Source organism: Lottia gigantea (assembly GCF_000327385.1).
Source record: "Lottia gigantea unplaced genomic scaffold LOTGIsca_85, whole genome shotgun sequence".
Lineage (NCBI taxonomy): Eukaryota > Metazoa > Mollusca > Gastropoda > Lottiidae > Lottia > Lottia gigantea.
In genome coordinates, this window is record NW_008710807.1 from 13,252 (window position 1) to 29,201 (window position 15,950).

The 15,950-nt window shown below is 36.3% G+C and overlaps 3 protein-coding genes across 3 annotated transcripts in view; 2 read left to right on the forward strand and 1 right to left on the reverse strand.

Moving 5' to 3' along the window:
- Nucleotides 1-397: 397 nt before the first annotated feature.
- Nucleotides 398-9,006, forward strand: LOTGIDRAFT_169339 (hypothetical protein; the record flags this gene model as incomplete). The annotated part of the gene is made up of 11 exons (XM_009067675.1): nt 398-452; nt 820-961; nt 1,247-1,458; nt 1,981-2,116; nt 2,361-2,575; nt 2,869-3,024; nt 6,156-6,184; nt 6,959-7,007; nt 7,741-7,876; nt 8,083-8,312; nt 8,756-9,006. The coding sequence occupies 11 exons, from the start codon at nt 398-400 to the stop codon at nt 9,004-9,006; spliced, it is 1,611 nt and encodes a 536-aa protein (XP_009065923.1).
- A 2,201-nt stretch (nt 9,007-11,207) lies between these two features.
- On the forward strand, nt 11,208-13,711 carry LOTGIDRAFT_169340 (hypothetical protein; the record flags this gene model as incomplete). Its single annotated transcript, XM_009067676.1, has 6 exons — nt 11,208-11,262; nt 11,504-11,636; nt 11,899-12,107; nt 12,289-12,424; nt 12,731-12,951; nt 13,467-13,711. The coding sequence occupies 6 exons, from the start codon at nt 11,208-11,210 to the stop codon at nt 13,709-13,711; spliced, it is 999 nt and encodes a 332-aa protein (XP_009065924.1).
- Nucleotides 13,712-14,314: 603 nt separating this feature from the next.
- The window catches only part of LOTGIDRAFT_169341 (hypothetical protein), a gene marked incomplete at both ends in the record, with an annotated part of 2,476 nt that continues 840 nt past the window's right edge, over nt 14,315-15,950 (reverse strand). The window contains 3 exons of the mRNA XM_009067677.1: nt 14,315-14,462; nt 14,956-15,173; nt 15,521-15,699. Of these exons, the coding sequence (XP_009065925.1) occupies nt 14,315-14,462; nt 14,956-15,173; nt 15,521-15,699 (545 nt within the window). The remainder of the gene's footprint in view (nt 14,463-14,955; nt 15,174-15,520; nt 15,700-15,950) is intronic.

The window sequence follows — 15,950 nt, forward strand, 5'->3', positions numbered from 1 at the left end:
ATCCCCCCCCCCCCCCCCCCGCATCTGATATTTTTTTTTACAAGTTCAAAAGCATACTTGTGATAAGCTTAAGAATTGGCGCGAGTTTCACGATGTTAGACATTACTTTACGAATTTACGATCTCAAAATTGTTGACTTATTATATATGGAAAATATCCAATGAGAATTACTATGGTCATTTCAGATTGGGACAAAAAATTTAAAGGTTTATATCCCTTAATGTCTGAAACTTAATCTAAAAATACATTTTTTGAGAGTTCCACACCGTCGTTAACAGCGGATTAAAATGAAGTATAGTCAAGGCGCTGTAGCTAGTGTACATTTTTACCAAGGGAAAATAACCTTCCTTCGACAGCATCGACAATAAGGAAAAAGGGTTCGAATTAGACTTCTGCAATGAAGATTTATATGGTGATATTTTTATGTTTATCATCGGGATTTCTTCCAACAGGTTTGTATGATAAAATGTATCAAGGAAAGGGGTAGAATGAGGGAAAAGAAAGAGAAAGGGGGAAAGAAATAAAATATTAAAATGGTCCAGGGGGAATGCAATAGAAGAAAAGGGTGAGAGGGTAATTAAAGATGAAAAGGAAAAATGTGAAAAAATAAAAGGAAAGGAATGACAAAATATTGCGGAATGCGAAAGGGGAGAGGAACAGTTGCAATAGCCGAAACGAGAGGAAACCGGCAAGGGATTCAAAATTTAAAATTGTGTTTGTGTTTAGGTTTCGTAACCTTCTCGAATGTGGCGAACAGATGATCATGTAAACAGGAGCTACTGGTTAACCGTTATGCCTAATTCCTAACTATTCTTTCAGGATGGACTTATCTCAAATTTAACAGCGCTGAGAAGTTTAGCGATGCTGTAGAAGAATGTGATAATCGAGGTTTAGAATTATTAACAATGTCAACCTATCGTCAGTACCTAGATGCTCAGGAATATTTCCAAACCAATTCACCGTGAGTTTTGATTATTGACTGATCTATTCATAGATCCATCCACCTGTCTTTCCATCTATCGATAGATCGACCCTTCTCTCTATTCATCCATTGGCCATTCGTTCCATCTATCGGTAGATCCATCTATCGATCTATGTCCATGCCTATGACATAGGCATGCATTCCCTTCTATTATTTTCTCTCCCCTTGCCTTCCCTTGCCTTCCCTTGCCTCCCATCCCCTCCCATCTCATTACATCCACTTATACCTCCAACAAAGAGGTGAAAAGGTTTGATTCTTTTCAAGGGGTGTTTCATGGTTGGCGTTGGAAGAAAACACAACAACGGGCAACTATCAGTGGTTAAATGGACAAGTTTTAACAGAGTTGAAATGGGAATCAGGAGAACCTGTGGACTACACTGGAACTGATTGTGGTGCCATCGACGTGTACTCCAAGGAATGGCACTCAACTCTATGTACCAACAAAAGACATTACATTTGTGTCGGATCAGATGGATGTAAGCATTTATAGGGATGGCAATCAGTGGCGGTGACAGTCTACCGGGGGATTTGTCCCCCCCCCCTCCCTCAGCAAAAATGGTTTGCAACTACAATTGCACCCCACGGTATTTTAAACGTAAATAAGATGTGATTTTTTGTACCAAAATATGTGTCAAAATGGCTATTCAATTTTTCGAAAATTTTCTTAGGGGAACCATTTCGGACGTTACATGAGAGGCTTAAGACTATGCCTCCACTGCGTTGGCATTTTGAATTCAGCCTCGACAGTCACACACCCCCCCCCCCCCCCTCCCAATGAGCCTTCCCCCTATTTGCACTCCCAGTCTCGGGAGATTGGCGCCGCCATTACTATATAGGTCAACATCATGAGATACAACCAGATGATAATATATGCCGGAGGAGCTCAAGCTGAGCTATCAGAAGCATTCTTCTGAATATATGTTAGCTTCCCATTCCCTTGCAGTGGACGTACTTTACAGTTGGTTATTTCTTACAATCCCTTTTAAATCCCTTTACAGCATCTTCTATAAGCAGTATCAAAGTTAATTTCTACACAGCAGTTCTCAGCTGCCAATCTGAAGGCAGACGACTTCCGGTAGCCATTACTAATCTCGATAAAAACTGGTTAAATACTTTCATTCAAACGAACTCCTTGTAAGTAAATCTATCAATCTAGCTAAAATAAGATTTAAATTTCGTTTCTTTTTTGTTTTCTGATAATTTTCTATCCCAGCCTTATAATGCCGTGAGTTTAGTTTACCCTACTGGAAGGGAATTCTTTACAAACGAGTGGAAACGATGGTATGGCAGGAAGAATGGCCAAGGATATAGGTGTTGGATTATTTATACACCAACAGGGTATTGACCATCTGAGACACGTTAGTGTGGCTATTTTCAGGACGAAAGATATCTGGTTGGGCTTGATGGAATCTGGAACACAACCTGGTGATTACTATAAATGGGTAACAGGAGAACACCTTACACCACCTTTCACTTGGGCAGACTCCAACAGATTTCCCACAGTCCAATATCGTCACTCAGGTGTCAACAAAGGGTTTCAATGTTCTGCGTTGAACAAACAGAAATATGTTTGTCAATCTCCTGAAGCCACAGGTAATATATGAGAAGTGGGGAGGGGAACTTGGCCGACTCTCGAAAGCACTGACTGCGGAACCAAATATATTACGGAGGGGATTCAAATCAGTGTACCAGTTTCTTTGTGCTGTCTGGTCAAGATATTTGTCAAACGATCTTTCGTAAAAGTTCCATTAGCGCTTTAAGTAGATTTAGCTTTAAGCAAACTGCTTGGGAATCCGAATGGATATTTGTGTATCTAGGGATGAATAAAAAATACTGGTCCACTGAGATAATATAACTCAAGTTTATACTTCCATTTTATATTTCAGCTGTGGTCCGTAGTCTAGATAAGTTTGTGTTCGTGTCCAACAATGCAATTGTATTGGGTTCCATCAGAAAAACTACAACTATCAACTCTGTAAGAAGATTTCAGTGTGCTCTAGAGTGTCTACAAGATACTGGTTGTATACAGTATACTATTCAAGGTTATCTGTGTAGGACATTTGGTGAAAGTCTTGTCATCACCGACTATAGTCGAGGACACATGTTATGGCAGAGAAAAATTATATCGTAATTTACTGCTGGAACAATAACTGTATAACTTATATTAACTAGAATAGTTTTTGGGACTATTACGTCATCACCACTGCGTTCAGCACACAGGCAATCGGATTTACAAATGCCCCTAAACAGACGACCTGAGCTTGCAGAATTGCAGACACGAGAACAAGTAATTTTTGTCAAACTTCAGTAGGGGCACAGGCTGAAAGAAGTCAGTTCTCTTATCGTCTTAGCGTAACACTATAAGTAACAACATGTTTCAGGTTCAGTTTGATATTTCCATATCGTTCTGCAAATGTTGTAAGCAATATTTTAACAGTGGTATTTCTATATCACTCTACAATTGATGTATTGAGCACTATTTTAACAGTGGTATTTCTATATCGCTCTACAATTGATGTATTGAGCAGTATTTTAACAGTGGTATTTCTATATCACTCTACAATTGATATCTTGAGCACTATTTTAACAGTAGTATTTCTATATCGCTCTACAATTGATATATTAAGCACTATTTTAACAGTAGTATTTCTATATCACTCTACAATTGATGTATTGAGTAGTATTTTAACAGTAGTATTTCTATATCGCTCTACAATTGATGTATTGAGCACTATTTTAACAGTAGTATTTCTATATCACTCTACAATTGATGTATTGAACACTATTTTAACAGTAGTATTTCTATATCACTCTACAATTGATGTATTGAGTACTATTTTAACAGTAGTATTTCTATATCGCTCTACAATTGATGTATTGAGTACTATTTTAACAGTAGTATTTCTATATCGCTCTACAATTGATGTATTGAGTACTATTTTAACAGTAGTATTTCTATATATTTCTATATCACTCTACAATTGATGTATTGAGTACTATTTTAACAGTAGTATTTCTATATCGCTCTACAATTGATGTATTGAGTACTATTTTAACAGTAGTATTTCTATATCGCTCTACAATTGATGTATTGAGTACTACTTTAACAGTAGTATTTCTATATAGCTCTACAATTGATGTATTGAGAACTATTTTAACAGTGGTATTTCTATATCACTCTACAATTGATGTATTGAGCACTATTTTAACAGTAGTATTTCTATATCACTCTACAATTGATGTATTGAGAACTATTTTAACAGTGGTATTTCTATATTTCCATTTTAACAGTTAATATTTTGCTATTGCAAATTCCAGTAAATTCGACTATGTTATCAAATTAAAAAGATGTGTTTTGTACATGGATAAGGAGTGTTTTTACGTGTAATTGTGTTATCTTAGGCTGTGTAAATATTAGTTTTGATTGGGTATATACAGGTGGAAGCTCTTGAAACGTGAAATTAAAATTTCAAATAATGGAATTGTATTGGTTTAATCAAGGAACTATAGAAGTAAAGTTCTATGGTTTAAAGAATATATTGTATTATTGAGAATTATTTAATGAATTTGGTCGATTAAAGCATCATCATTGATCAAGTACGAGTGTGGAAGAAAACAATAAAACATTCAGAAAGGCTTTGCCGATTTAACACCAGGCATACACCCGTTGATTTCAGAGCAATTTTTAAACAAATAAACACTGATGCTGATAGGTTAAAGGGACAGTTTCGCCACCCGTTTGACCAATCATATCTTTGTCTCCGAGACGGGAAATGTTTTAGCTGTGCTAATCAGTAACAATGTTTACAGCACAACGTCGAAATTTGAGCCTTCAGATTCATGGGTGTTCAGTATTATCCGAATTTGAAAATTAAAATGACGACTAGTCTTTTCTCGACACTGCATTATATTGAAAAGAACTATATAGAAAAAACGGAAAATTTCTAGTTTGACGTATTTTTGAAAGAATTATGTGATTTTTGTACAGTTTTAGTACGTCTGATGACTATTTACATATTATATTCAAGATCAAAAATAAACTCCGAAAATTGCAAACCGCTCTCTTTAACAAGTTAACGAAAATATCGATCTTGCACTTTCTTATTACAAATAATGCTGTCGAACTGAATACTTGTTTAATTCTGTCGTAACAGCGTCGGAGTACTGCAACCTGTATCTGTAAAATGAGGAGTAAAGTTTTAATTGTTTTGTGTTTGTTGTCTGAAATATTTTTAAGTAAGCTTGTAGCCACAGGTAAATATCTACTCTTTATTACAAACCTTATCCACCATAAAGCAATTGTTAAAATAGATTACATTCAGCTGACGCAACATCACCGGAGCGTGATTTCGACTTGATGCATGGCGACACCTAGCACAACGACACTGGTCACACCAAAGTTCCTCAAACGTGATATACGGATGTGATATCGTCACACCTAGTTCCTCGGATGTGATATACGGACGTGATATCGTCACACCAAAATCCCCAGACGTGATATACGGACGGGATATCGTCACACCAAAATCCTCAGACGTGATATACGGATGTGATATCTCACACCAAAGTTCCTCAGACGTGATATACGGACGTGATATCGTCACACCAAAATCCTCAGACGTGATGTACAGATGTGATATCGTCACACCAAAATCCTCAGACGTGATATACAGATGTGATATCATTACTGTGTCTAGGGCAAGACATCTTATGTAAATTTTCATGGGAGTTTAACCCGATCCATTTTTTCGGTTGCTAGTTTTTAAGAATTTTCACTTTGACAAAAACCAAATTTGTCACAACTTTTGGTATCTTTACAAAGCTGAACCATTAATGCATCTATAAAAAGCATCATCACAGTTGTCAGGCAAGGTTTGGAGATGACGAGGAGTTTACTGAATTGATATATATGCCAACAAGTAGTAGCGTATTTAGGCGGTACTTTCTGGGACCTGTCCCACCCTCGCAGCATAAAAAAAGACAAAAATACGTCACTTTGACTTTAATCAGATTAATCATCCGACTTCCCACATTTCTCGTGGAGAGACCCCCTCCTTGGACCCCCACCTCCTACCACCCAATGACTAGTGCCTTCTAAGGGACACCGAACACATACTACAAAGTTTGTCTGATGTAAGCACATATTTTGTATATACATGTATATATTTTCCAGAAAGTAATTTTGTGTTTATAAACTCATCAGTGAGTTTTAATGACTCTGTAGAAGATTGTAATAATCGAAGTTTAGAATTATTAACATTGTCAACATATCGTCAGTATCGAGAAGCTCAGAAGTATTTCAACACCAATATAACGTAAGAGCAAAAAAATCTTTTCTTATTTTCTGATATTTTTCGTGTCCATTGTAATCTAACAAGCTTTGTACTACGGCCTTGTCTGCTTACACTTTTTAACCAATCAAAGCTTGTCTCAATATCGACTATGAATTGTGGTATAGCGAAACCTAATATAGAGTGTTATGAGACTGTTGTTATTCGCATGTAAAAGTGATTCTGATAGGCGGGGCAGTGTCTGCTATAAATAACTTGATGAAACATCACCAGTACGCGACCTTGGTATAAATCTCGTCAGATTACAATTGAGAACGCAAATAATAATAATAATAAAACAAATTAGCTTTTAAACCATCCGCCTGATGTTTCAATGTTAAATCTTATACGCTTTTGTTGACTTAAGAGTGAACCGAATCCCGATCCCATGGATAGGTGGAATGTAATTGAAGCCCCCCTCCCGCCTCGCCCACCCTCCCCCCCCCCCCCCCAACTCACCACTCTAATGTACTTTAAACATTCTTATTTTATTAAGTTTATATTCGTGGTTGGCATTAGAAAAAAACACAACGACTGGCAACTATCAGTGGTTAAATGGACAAGTTTTAACAGAGTTGAGATGGGAAACAGGAGAACCGAGTAACTATACTGTAGCTGATTGTGGTGTGATGAATGTATCTTCTAGACTCTGGTATACTCTACTAGATATTATCTATGTGTTGGATCAGATAGAAGTAAGTGGGAAGTCGAATTAAAATCTAGAATTTAGCCACCCAACATTCATCCGTTTGATGATACTTGGACTGGTAGGTTATTTTCATTGAAAACGGCTAATGGTGGTTCTCTTTTCAGCTTGGCAGCTCAACATGTCCGAACCAGCTAACTAGAAAAAGCTATATATTAGAAATAGAACATCAATAAGCATTGATTAATGCATAATTTTAAGCTGATACTATTCTATAAAGCCGAAACCTGTCTATAGTGTCACTGACAGTTATCAACTGTCAATCTAAAACTGAAATGAATGGAGTTTTACGTCCTACCTTTCTGCACCTTATGGGTAAATGAAAACGGACAACGTCATGCAATGTGCAATGAGGGAAGTTTTGCCAGTTTTTCGATTTCGAACTGTCTAGGGATCTTTAACATGCACAGCCTGTAACACATGGGACCTCAGTTTGACATCTCATCCGAACGACTAGACGCTTCCCCCCCCCCCCCCCCCCCCCCTGCATAACCGGCAGGGGGAAAGGGGTCTAAAGCCCGAAGGTATTATTTCAATCTATGCCGGGATTGAGCCCTGAACTCCAGGTAAGCGAGCAAGCGTCCAACTCACTGTGTCATCGTGGTTTCCAACTGTCAATCTAAAGGCAGACGACTTCCGGTAGCCATTACATAGTTACAACTTAGATCTACAGTAAGTATCTTATCCTGTCCTACCCTATCAGTTGTCTGCTTTTATTTCAGGTTATTATATAGGTAGCGCTAGTGTTGATTTCTATACAGCAGGTATTAACTGTCAATCTGAAGGCACACGACTTCCAGTAGCCATCACAAATCTCGACACAAACAGGTTGAATGAAATCATTGACGTTACATCGATGTGAGTATAGTTGTAATCTATACAAATCGCTGCATTCCATGATACCACAATCGTGACTTTTGGAGTCAAGGTATAAAACGGAGTTCGTAATAGCTGGTCATTGTGAAGATGCGCCTCATAGTTACTATAATGACTTGTAGTGAGTCACGGCCGCGGCACTTACAAATCTATTATTACAGGAATACGTACTTCTTATTTTCTTTAAGATCGAGCGATATCTGGCTGGGTTTAATCAGATCTGGAACACAACCTGGTGATTACTATAACTGGGTAACAGGAGAACACCTTACACCACCTTTCACATGGGCAGTTAGCACCCGATATCCCAGTGTTCACTACCATCACAGCGGCAGTTTAAAGGGGTTTCACAGTAGTACATGGCAAGTACCAGGATATGTTTGCCAACCAAAAACTATAGTTCCTATAGTAATTAAAGGTAACGCAAGTTACATAATGTCTAGGTTTCAATTTTTCACCCAAAATCAATTGAGCCGAAATGTGCAACTTGACCTTTATCTGAAGGATTATATGAAACTGCTCCGTTGCACTATTAATAATTTAAAAAAAAATAGCACAGGAAGTGACGAGAAACTTTCAAAGAAAGGTCTGAAATGTCTGACACCAGAAGCCTCTATCCAAATATAACTTTCCTTGATCTCGTTTTATTTGATGAGAAAGTAGTTTTCCACGACCCTTTCATCATCCCCGCCAGTAACTCAGGACTCTCTCAGAAATGCTTACCTAAACAGTTTTATAGATAAAGGGAAATAACTTCATACTTTTCATTAATTTTTCACTTCAACTGTGGTCCGTAGTATATATAAATTTGTTGGTAAAGGGAGATAACTCCAGTTTATACTTTATTTTATACATCTTTAGCTCCAGCTGTGGTCCGTAGTCCAGATAAGTTTGTGTTGGCGTCCAACAATGCGATAGTATCAGATCCCCCACGAAGAGCCACAACTATCAACTCTGTAAGAAGATTTCAGTGTGCTCTAGAGTGTTTACAAGATACTGATTGTATACAGTATACTATTCAAGGTTATCTGTGTAGGACATTTGGTGAAAGTCTGGTCATCACCGACTATAGTCGAGGACACATGTTATGGCAGAGAAAAATTATATCGTAACTCAGAACTAATGAAATTTAAACTGTTTAAGATTGTTGGAGCACGACAGGGCATCAAGATATTTACTTGTATAAAAAAACAATTAATTAACTAACTTCAATATCAATATTGTGATAATATAGGACTGTCATGAGAATATATTTCGACCCCCCCACCCCCCAAAAGGGCGTATACCCTTGGTATGTGTGTATGTTTCAATTCAACCCAAATATAGTACTATCCATTACTATTACTACTTACATTCAAAATATCGTTGGGTCCTTTACAAGCTAGCTTCGTTTCAACCAATACATGTCTGGTCGATTTTGACATGGATTTAAAAAGAAGTGTACATTATTTTAGTTTTAGGAGAAATATTTATTTATATCCAATCGATTTCAAACCTTTTGTAATTTAAATAGAGAAATAATATTTACTTTAAACATATAAGACTATTATCATTAATAATTACAAAGTATACCAAACTTTCGTTCCGAATTTACAGCCTTTTAATTTTACAGCCACTTCAGTTAGGGTCTAAAGACTGGCTTCTTAAACATTCGACAAAATAACCTTTTGACCTAATCTGACGACATCTGCTTTGATCAATCAAATTCCTCTACGCTCTCATGTCAGCTTACGAAAGGGTGGAAATTTGATTGGTTAAGCAGAGTAAGATCAAAAGGTTGACTTTGCTGAATGTTTAAGAGGCCAGTCTTTAGGCCCTAACTGAAGTGGCTACATTAGAAATAAAGGCCAATAAAAAGAAAGCAACGAAAGTTTTCTCCAATTTTAATTAGACTCGTGTAGGTTACGACCAATGTTGTGTCCGTTTTGATCACAAGTTAGGTTCGTTTCAACCTATAAATGTTTGGTCGAATCTAATGTAGGTTTGTTTTAAAAAATACGTGTACCAATTTTAGTTGAAATCGATTTTAAAAAAATTTGTAGTTTTAATTGTGAAATAATATTTACTTAAAACTTTATTCAGTCCAAATGGAAACAGAAAAAATAACAGTCAAAGAACGAAACGGAAGCGCACGATTTTAAATACAATGAAATTTTCGATTTCAGAATTCCATGATATCAACATGGTACCAGTGGAAACCTATTCTACATGTTATCTTATTCTGTGGGAAATTTGTAATATATTTAAGTGATATGGCCCTCGAAATCTTCTTGTTTAAAGAAGTAGACTTTTCGATCCATATTTCCCTTTTCAGCAATTTTTCATCCCTCTCCCCCTCACACCCTGGGAAATTATTATAGAACCAAATGCCAGTATGAAATGTGCTGAAAGGCATTGTAAAAGGGTTTTCTAAACTGCATAGATATCAATAGCAGCTTCCGGTAGCTCCCCTCTAGTGACGTCATAAAACGCGTTAGTTTTAGTGGAATCACAAGAACCATAGACGTCTGATTGAAAATTTGAATGGGGCAAATTGAATCTATCAGTGTCCCCAATACACATAAAAAAGTTTAGACAACCTCTAGACATTCCCTTTAACCAAGATTGGAAATGAATATACACGAAAGTTTTACTACCATCTTTTCGACTTCTCACTGGGTTCGAAGAGAATGAGGACTTCGTACAGTGAGCAATGGGGGAAATTATTCATGTAAAAATACAAATTTATCAATTCCCTCAGAGGAAATCTTGTCATGTATGATAACAAAAGAAAGTCAGTCGCCTCTATATTTGATAAAGCATTGCAAGAAAACCCCAGATAAGTGGCGGCGTCAGCCTTAATACGGGGACAACTCAGATTGAAAATGCGACATCTCTGTGGAATGTATAGGTGCGTGCAAGTCTTCCATGGAGAGTCTAAGAGGGGATTTCCACGAGAAAAATAGAACTGATTTGGTTCCGACAAATATGTGGGACAAAAAGATATAATTTTTTTTTTAATTTTTAATAGTAAAGTGAGGCTACAATTGGGGGTATAAACCATTTTTCTAGGAGAGGAGGGGAAAGGAGGAGGAGGCACAATGTACACTCATTAGCACAGTCACTGATAAGAACCTTTGAAGACTGTATACCTTCATAAAGAAAATAATTTCCATATCGCAATGATTGGTTTGTTTAATACATACATATTTTGATATCTACATTAACTCGAAGGGAAAAATAATTCATTATCTACCAATATACCCACAGAAAGAGGAAAGATTTAACCAACTCGACAGCAGATATTAACTGTAGCTCACAGACAGATTCTAACATGAAGTTTGAGATTGTGATATTTATGGTTGTATTTCCTGGATATCTTCAAGCGGGTAAATATAGAATAGAAATAGAATAGAATAGAATAGAGAATAGAATAGAATAGAATAGAATAGAACGGAACGGAATGGAATATAACAGAATCTATTAATAGAATAGAATAGAATAGAATAGAATAGAATAGAATAGAATAGAATAGAATAGAATAGAATAGAATAGAATAGAATAGAATAGAATAGAATAATTTCGGGTTGATACATGTATATATATCAGAAAATAACTTTCTTCATTTAGGCTCAGGTGAAAGCAACAGAAAGAGTTTTAATGAAGCTGTAGAAGATTGTAATAATCAAGGTTTAGAATTATTAACATTGTCAACATATCGGCAGTATCTAGATGTTAAGCAGTATTTAAATGCTTACTCAGTGTAAGTATTGCTTAAATGATCAAGATAAGGCGGTCAGCCATTTCTAAAATCCAAAATGGATGCTCCTAATTACAGAGAAATGTCCTAGGAAAGTTGATGTGTTCAGAAGTCTTTGAAAATTGTCTACACGATGCTCATAATTGTTTATAGTGGCAGCGGTGAGCGTTCGGGACGAATCTTTAACATGTCATAATGTTCTTTTGAGTTTTACTTTAATATTGCACACAAAAGACGTGTAATGTGTTTTTTTCTTCTTCTAAAGGGATGATTCATGGTTGGCATTAGAAAAAAACACAACGACTGGTAACTATCAGTGGTTAAATGGACGAGTTCTAACAGAGTTGAGATGGGGAACAGGAGAACCTAGGAACTATACTGTAGCTGATTGTGGTGTGATGAATGTATCTTCTAGACTCTGGTATACTCTACCCTGTACAGACAGTAGATATTATCTTTGTGTTGGATCAGATGGTAGAAAGCTCTTTTTATTTATTAAACCCAAATAACAGCTTAGCCTAATCTGGTCGTTTCACGTTTTCATTGATCGTTTCCTGATCGTTTTTGGTCGTTTTAGTAAGTACGCCCCGCCCCTCCAACTAAACATGGAACGAAACATATCTGGTATAAATTGGTTTTGTTTCGTATCTCTTAGGTTATTCTGTCGGTAGCATTAGTGTTGATTTCTACACAGCAGTTCTTAACTGTCAATCTGAAGGCAGACGACTTCCGGTAGCCATTACTAATCTCGATACAAAGTGGTTGAATAATGTTATTACCAATGCTGGAATGTGAGTATATTATCATCTTGGAATTTTAGAAATCGCCAAAGGTTGACGGAATACAGTTTGTTGGGGGAATTCTAAAGAAAGTAATATAGCTATTTAGCTATCTAGCGTAATTAAACTAAATTCGATATTTTGGAAGTGATCGGGGTGATAACTTTCTTGCAACCCTTGTCAGCCATGCGGTCGACATGGCTTGTCGTTCGAATTAAAAACAAACAATGCGTATAGTTCCTGCCTTCATAAGTGAGGGGACTTCAAACTGTATGTCATTTATTCCCCTTCAATTATTTACTGTTTATTTTCTTTAAGATATGGCGACATCTGGCTGGGTTTAATAGAATACGGAACACAATATGGCGATTACTATAGATGGGTAACAGGAGAACACCTTACACCACCTTACCACTGGTGGACAAATAGTGGCCGATATGCCAGGGTTCACTACCATCACGGTGGAGGTGAAGGGTTTCACATTAGTTCCGCTAGCCAGAGAGAATTTATTTGTATGCCGAAATCTACAGAAACTGCTGGTAAGTGGAGATTTATAGGTATATCAGATCAATGTGATGCTATTTGTCAAAGATCCCCCCATTGCCCACTGCTTTTGTTCGTCTTTATGAGTTCAGTGTGTCAGAATTTCTAAAGGATTAGCCTAGTCTATTTCTGTTGTCTCCTATGCATATGATTACTCATTAGGCTGCATAGTTTTGGCCCGTCCGTCTGATTTCGTGGCATGTACCTGAAAAACGCCAATACGATGTTGCGAAGGTTGTACACGTATTTTTTCTCATTATCAACTATGATTCTTGATCAACGGATAGGACTCGTGCTGATATAATTATTTTATTTCAGCTAAAGGGACATAACTCCATTTTGTACTTCCAATTTAAACTTCAGCTGTGGTCCGTATCTCCAATAACATTGTTGTGAAGGGATACAACTCCATTTTATACTTCCATTTAAAACTTCAGCTGTGGTCCGTATCCGCAATAAATGTGTTGTAAAGGGACATAACTCCAGTTTATACATCCATTTTACACTTCAGCTGTGGGCCGTAGTCTAGATAAGTTTATGCTGGTGTCCTATACTGCAGTTGTACTGAATTCCATCAGGAAAACAACAACCATCAACACTTTAAGACGATTTCAGTGTGCTCTAAAGTGTCTACAAGATACTGGTTGTATACAGTATACTATTCAAGGTTATCTGTGTAGAACATTTGGTGAAAGTCTGGTCATCACCGACAATAGTCGAGGACACATGTTGTGGCAAAAAAAAGTTATATCTTAATTTATCAGACCGAATCAAACCCTTTAAAAGCCTTTGAACTGGATACAAAATAAATTTTTGATTTTATTTAAAGTTGCTGTTAATTATAGTCGTCTTAATATTTCTTTACCAGCTGATAGGGCTCCCATTACTGCCTGTGTCATTAAGTGCACAAATCCGTGACAATCTTCATTGTATTCAGATAGTGAATTTACTGACCGCATATCCGTTCAATGTTACCATCTTCATGATATCGGGATATTCAAATTTACTAACCGGATGTCCGCTCAAGGTTACATCTCGATTTTTTAGGGATTAAAAAATTTAACTAATCGGATATCCGTTCAAGATCATGTTAATGATACCCGGATGTTCAAAATTACTTTTCGGATATCCGTTCTATATTACCATCTTCATGATATCGGGATATTCAAATTTACTAACCGGATATTCGTTCAAGGTTATGATATTAATAACATTTGAACTGTTAAATAAAATTGTTTATTTTCGCACAAACTTCAATGGAGGGTGGTATTAATTACAGGTGTTTCTAAATTCAAAAAGCAGCAATAGAAATAGACGAATACCTCCTTTCACGGCACTTTAAGGTCGGATATCAAGCTTTTATAAAACTGTCCGAGTATTGTTTAACAACATTTTTTGATATTTAGTCACTGTTTTGTCCGCCATTGTTTCTGGAAAACAATCTTTCAAACCTTCTGGGCACTTTCCATAGTGATGTATGGTAGCTAGTGATGGTTCTACATACTGCCTATAAGATAAATAAAATGTATATAATTTGTGATCTCTATGAAATTTATTCCGAGTACAGAAAAAATTGAAAACCCCCAAGAGGGATTTCGTTTCCACTACTTCCTGTAGCAAAGTTTTTGATCCATTATGCGATGTGTTACCACTACAACTACTTTACTTGGGTAAATTGATGAAATGAAAATTCCCAAATCCAGTTTCCACTGTCAAGGTCGCTCTCAAAACTTCAAAACAAGTTGGTTTAAAATTAAGATCGGAAGTGGCAGTTTGGGTATTAAACTGTTCCCAGAAACTGCTTTAAAAATCATGTTTTTACTCGAAAATCGCGATATCTTGCCTTCTTTGAAACGAAATCTCTTTGATACTTTACCCTGTTCAGAACTGAGATATCTTGGCCACCCACGACTCTGTCAATAACTATTCTTGTTTATCAGATGATGAAGGTACCAGCGTAATGAAAACAGAAAATAGTTATGATATCATAGAAGACTTACTCATGGAAAGGTGAAATATTTTTGAATCTGTCATCAGGTGGTGACTGAGATCTACTAGGTATATAAATATATTTCAAAAATTGTGATGTTGGTTTCGTTGATTTCAGATATTGCTGAAAATAACTGTCAGGAACTTCAAGATCATTTCCCCATTCTTCTACATGATATTGGACTTGGAAATAGAACCCACCAGCCTGTGGGTGCGATTCAGATAAATTCTGAAAGAAAAATCAGTTATTTTAATTTTTGTATTTTTACATCAGTGAACTTGATAAACAAGACTAATGCTCCTCAGGATATATTTTTTGTTCGCGTCACAAAATCCCAACGTTGGAGAAGGAAGAAATGTGATTGGCTGGCGAAATCAGACGAAAGTTATATAGAGAAGTTGTTAGACTTGTCATTTCTTGAGTTAGTGAAATAACTAGTTTGGGATATTTTTGAAGGAATTATGCGATTATCGTACATTTCTAGTAGTTCTGGAGACTATTTACATATCTTCAAAACCCAAATTCTAAAATGGCGAATCTGTCCCTTTAAACTTGTTATTATTGCGCACACTCACCTTAAGAAGATCTTTAACAGTTAAATGCTGTCGAGGAAGTAGAATATCTTCTATATTGGAAACTAGAATATATTGGTACCCCGATAGTCTCTCGTGACAGTCCATTACAGTGATCTCTTCATCATGATAAAACTGGGGATACACTCGATTGTTTGCTGTGTATCCACGTTCTGGATTACCTATAAAACAAGGAAATGATTGTTAAGTAAAGTCACCACTTAGAATGAACAGATAAATTTAAGTTATAAAACTTTGCCAATAAGAGTATGTTATATTCATCAATGGACTTAATTGATATATAACTATACAACAAAACAAGTGTAACTATTCAAAAATAGTTTAAATTGCCTTTTTAAATAATTACTTAAAATCTTTGGTCAGAGATTTTTCCAGTGCACTTTATTTTGTTATTATCAATTCTTAATTTCAT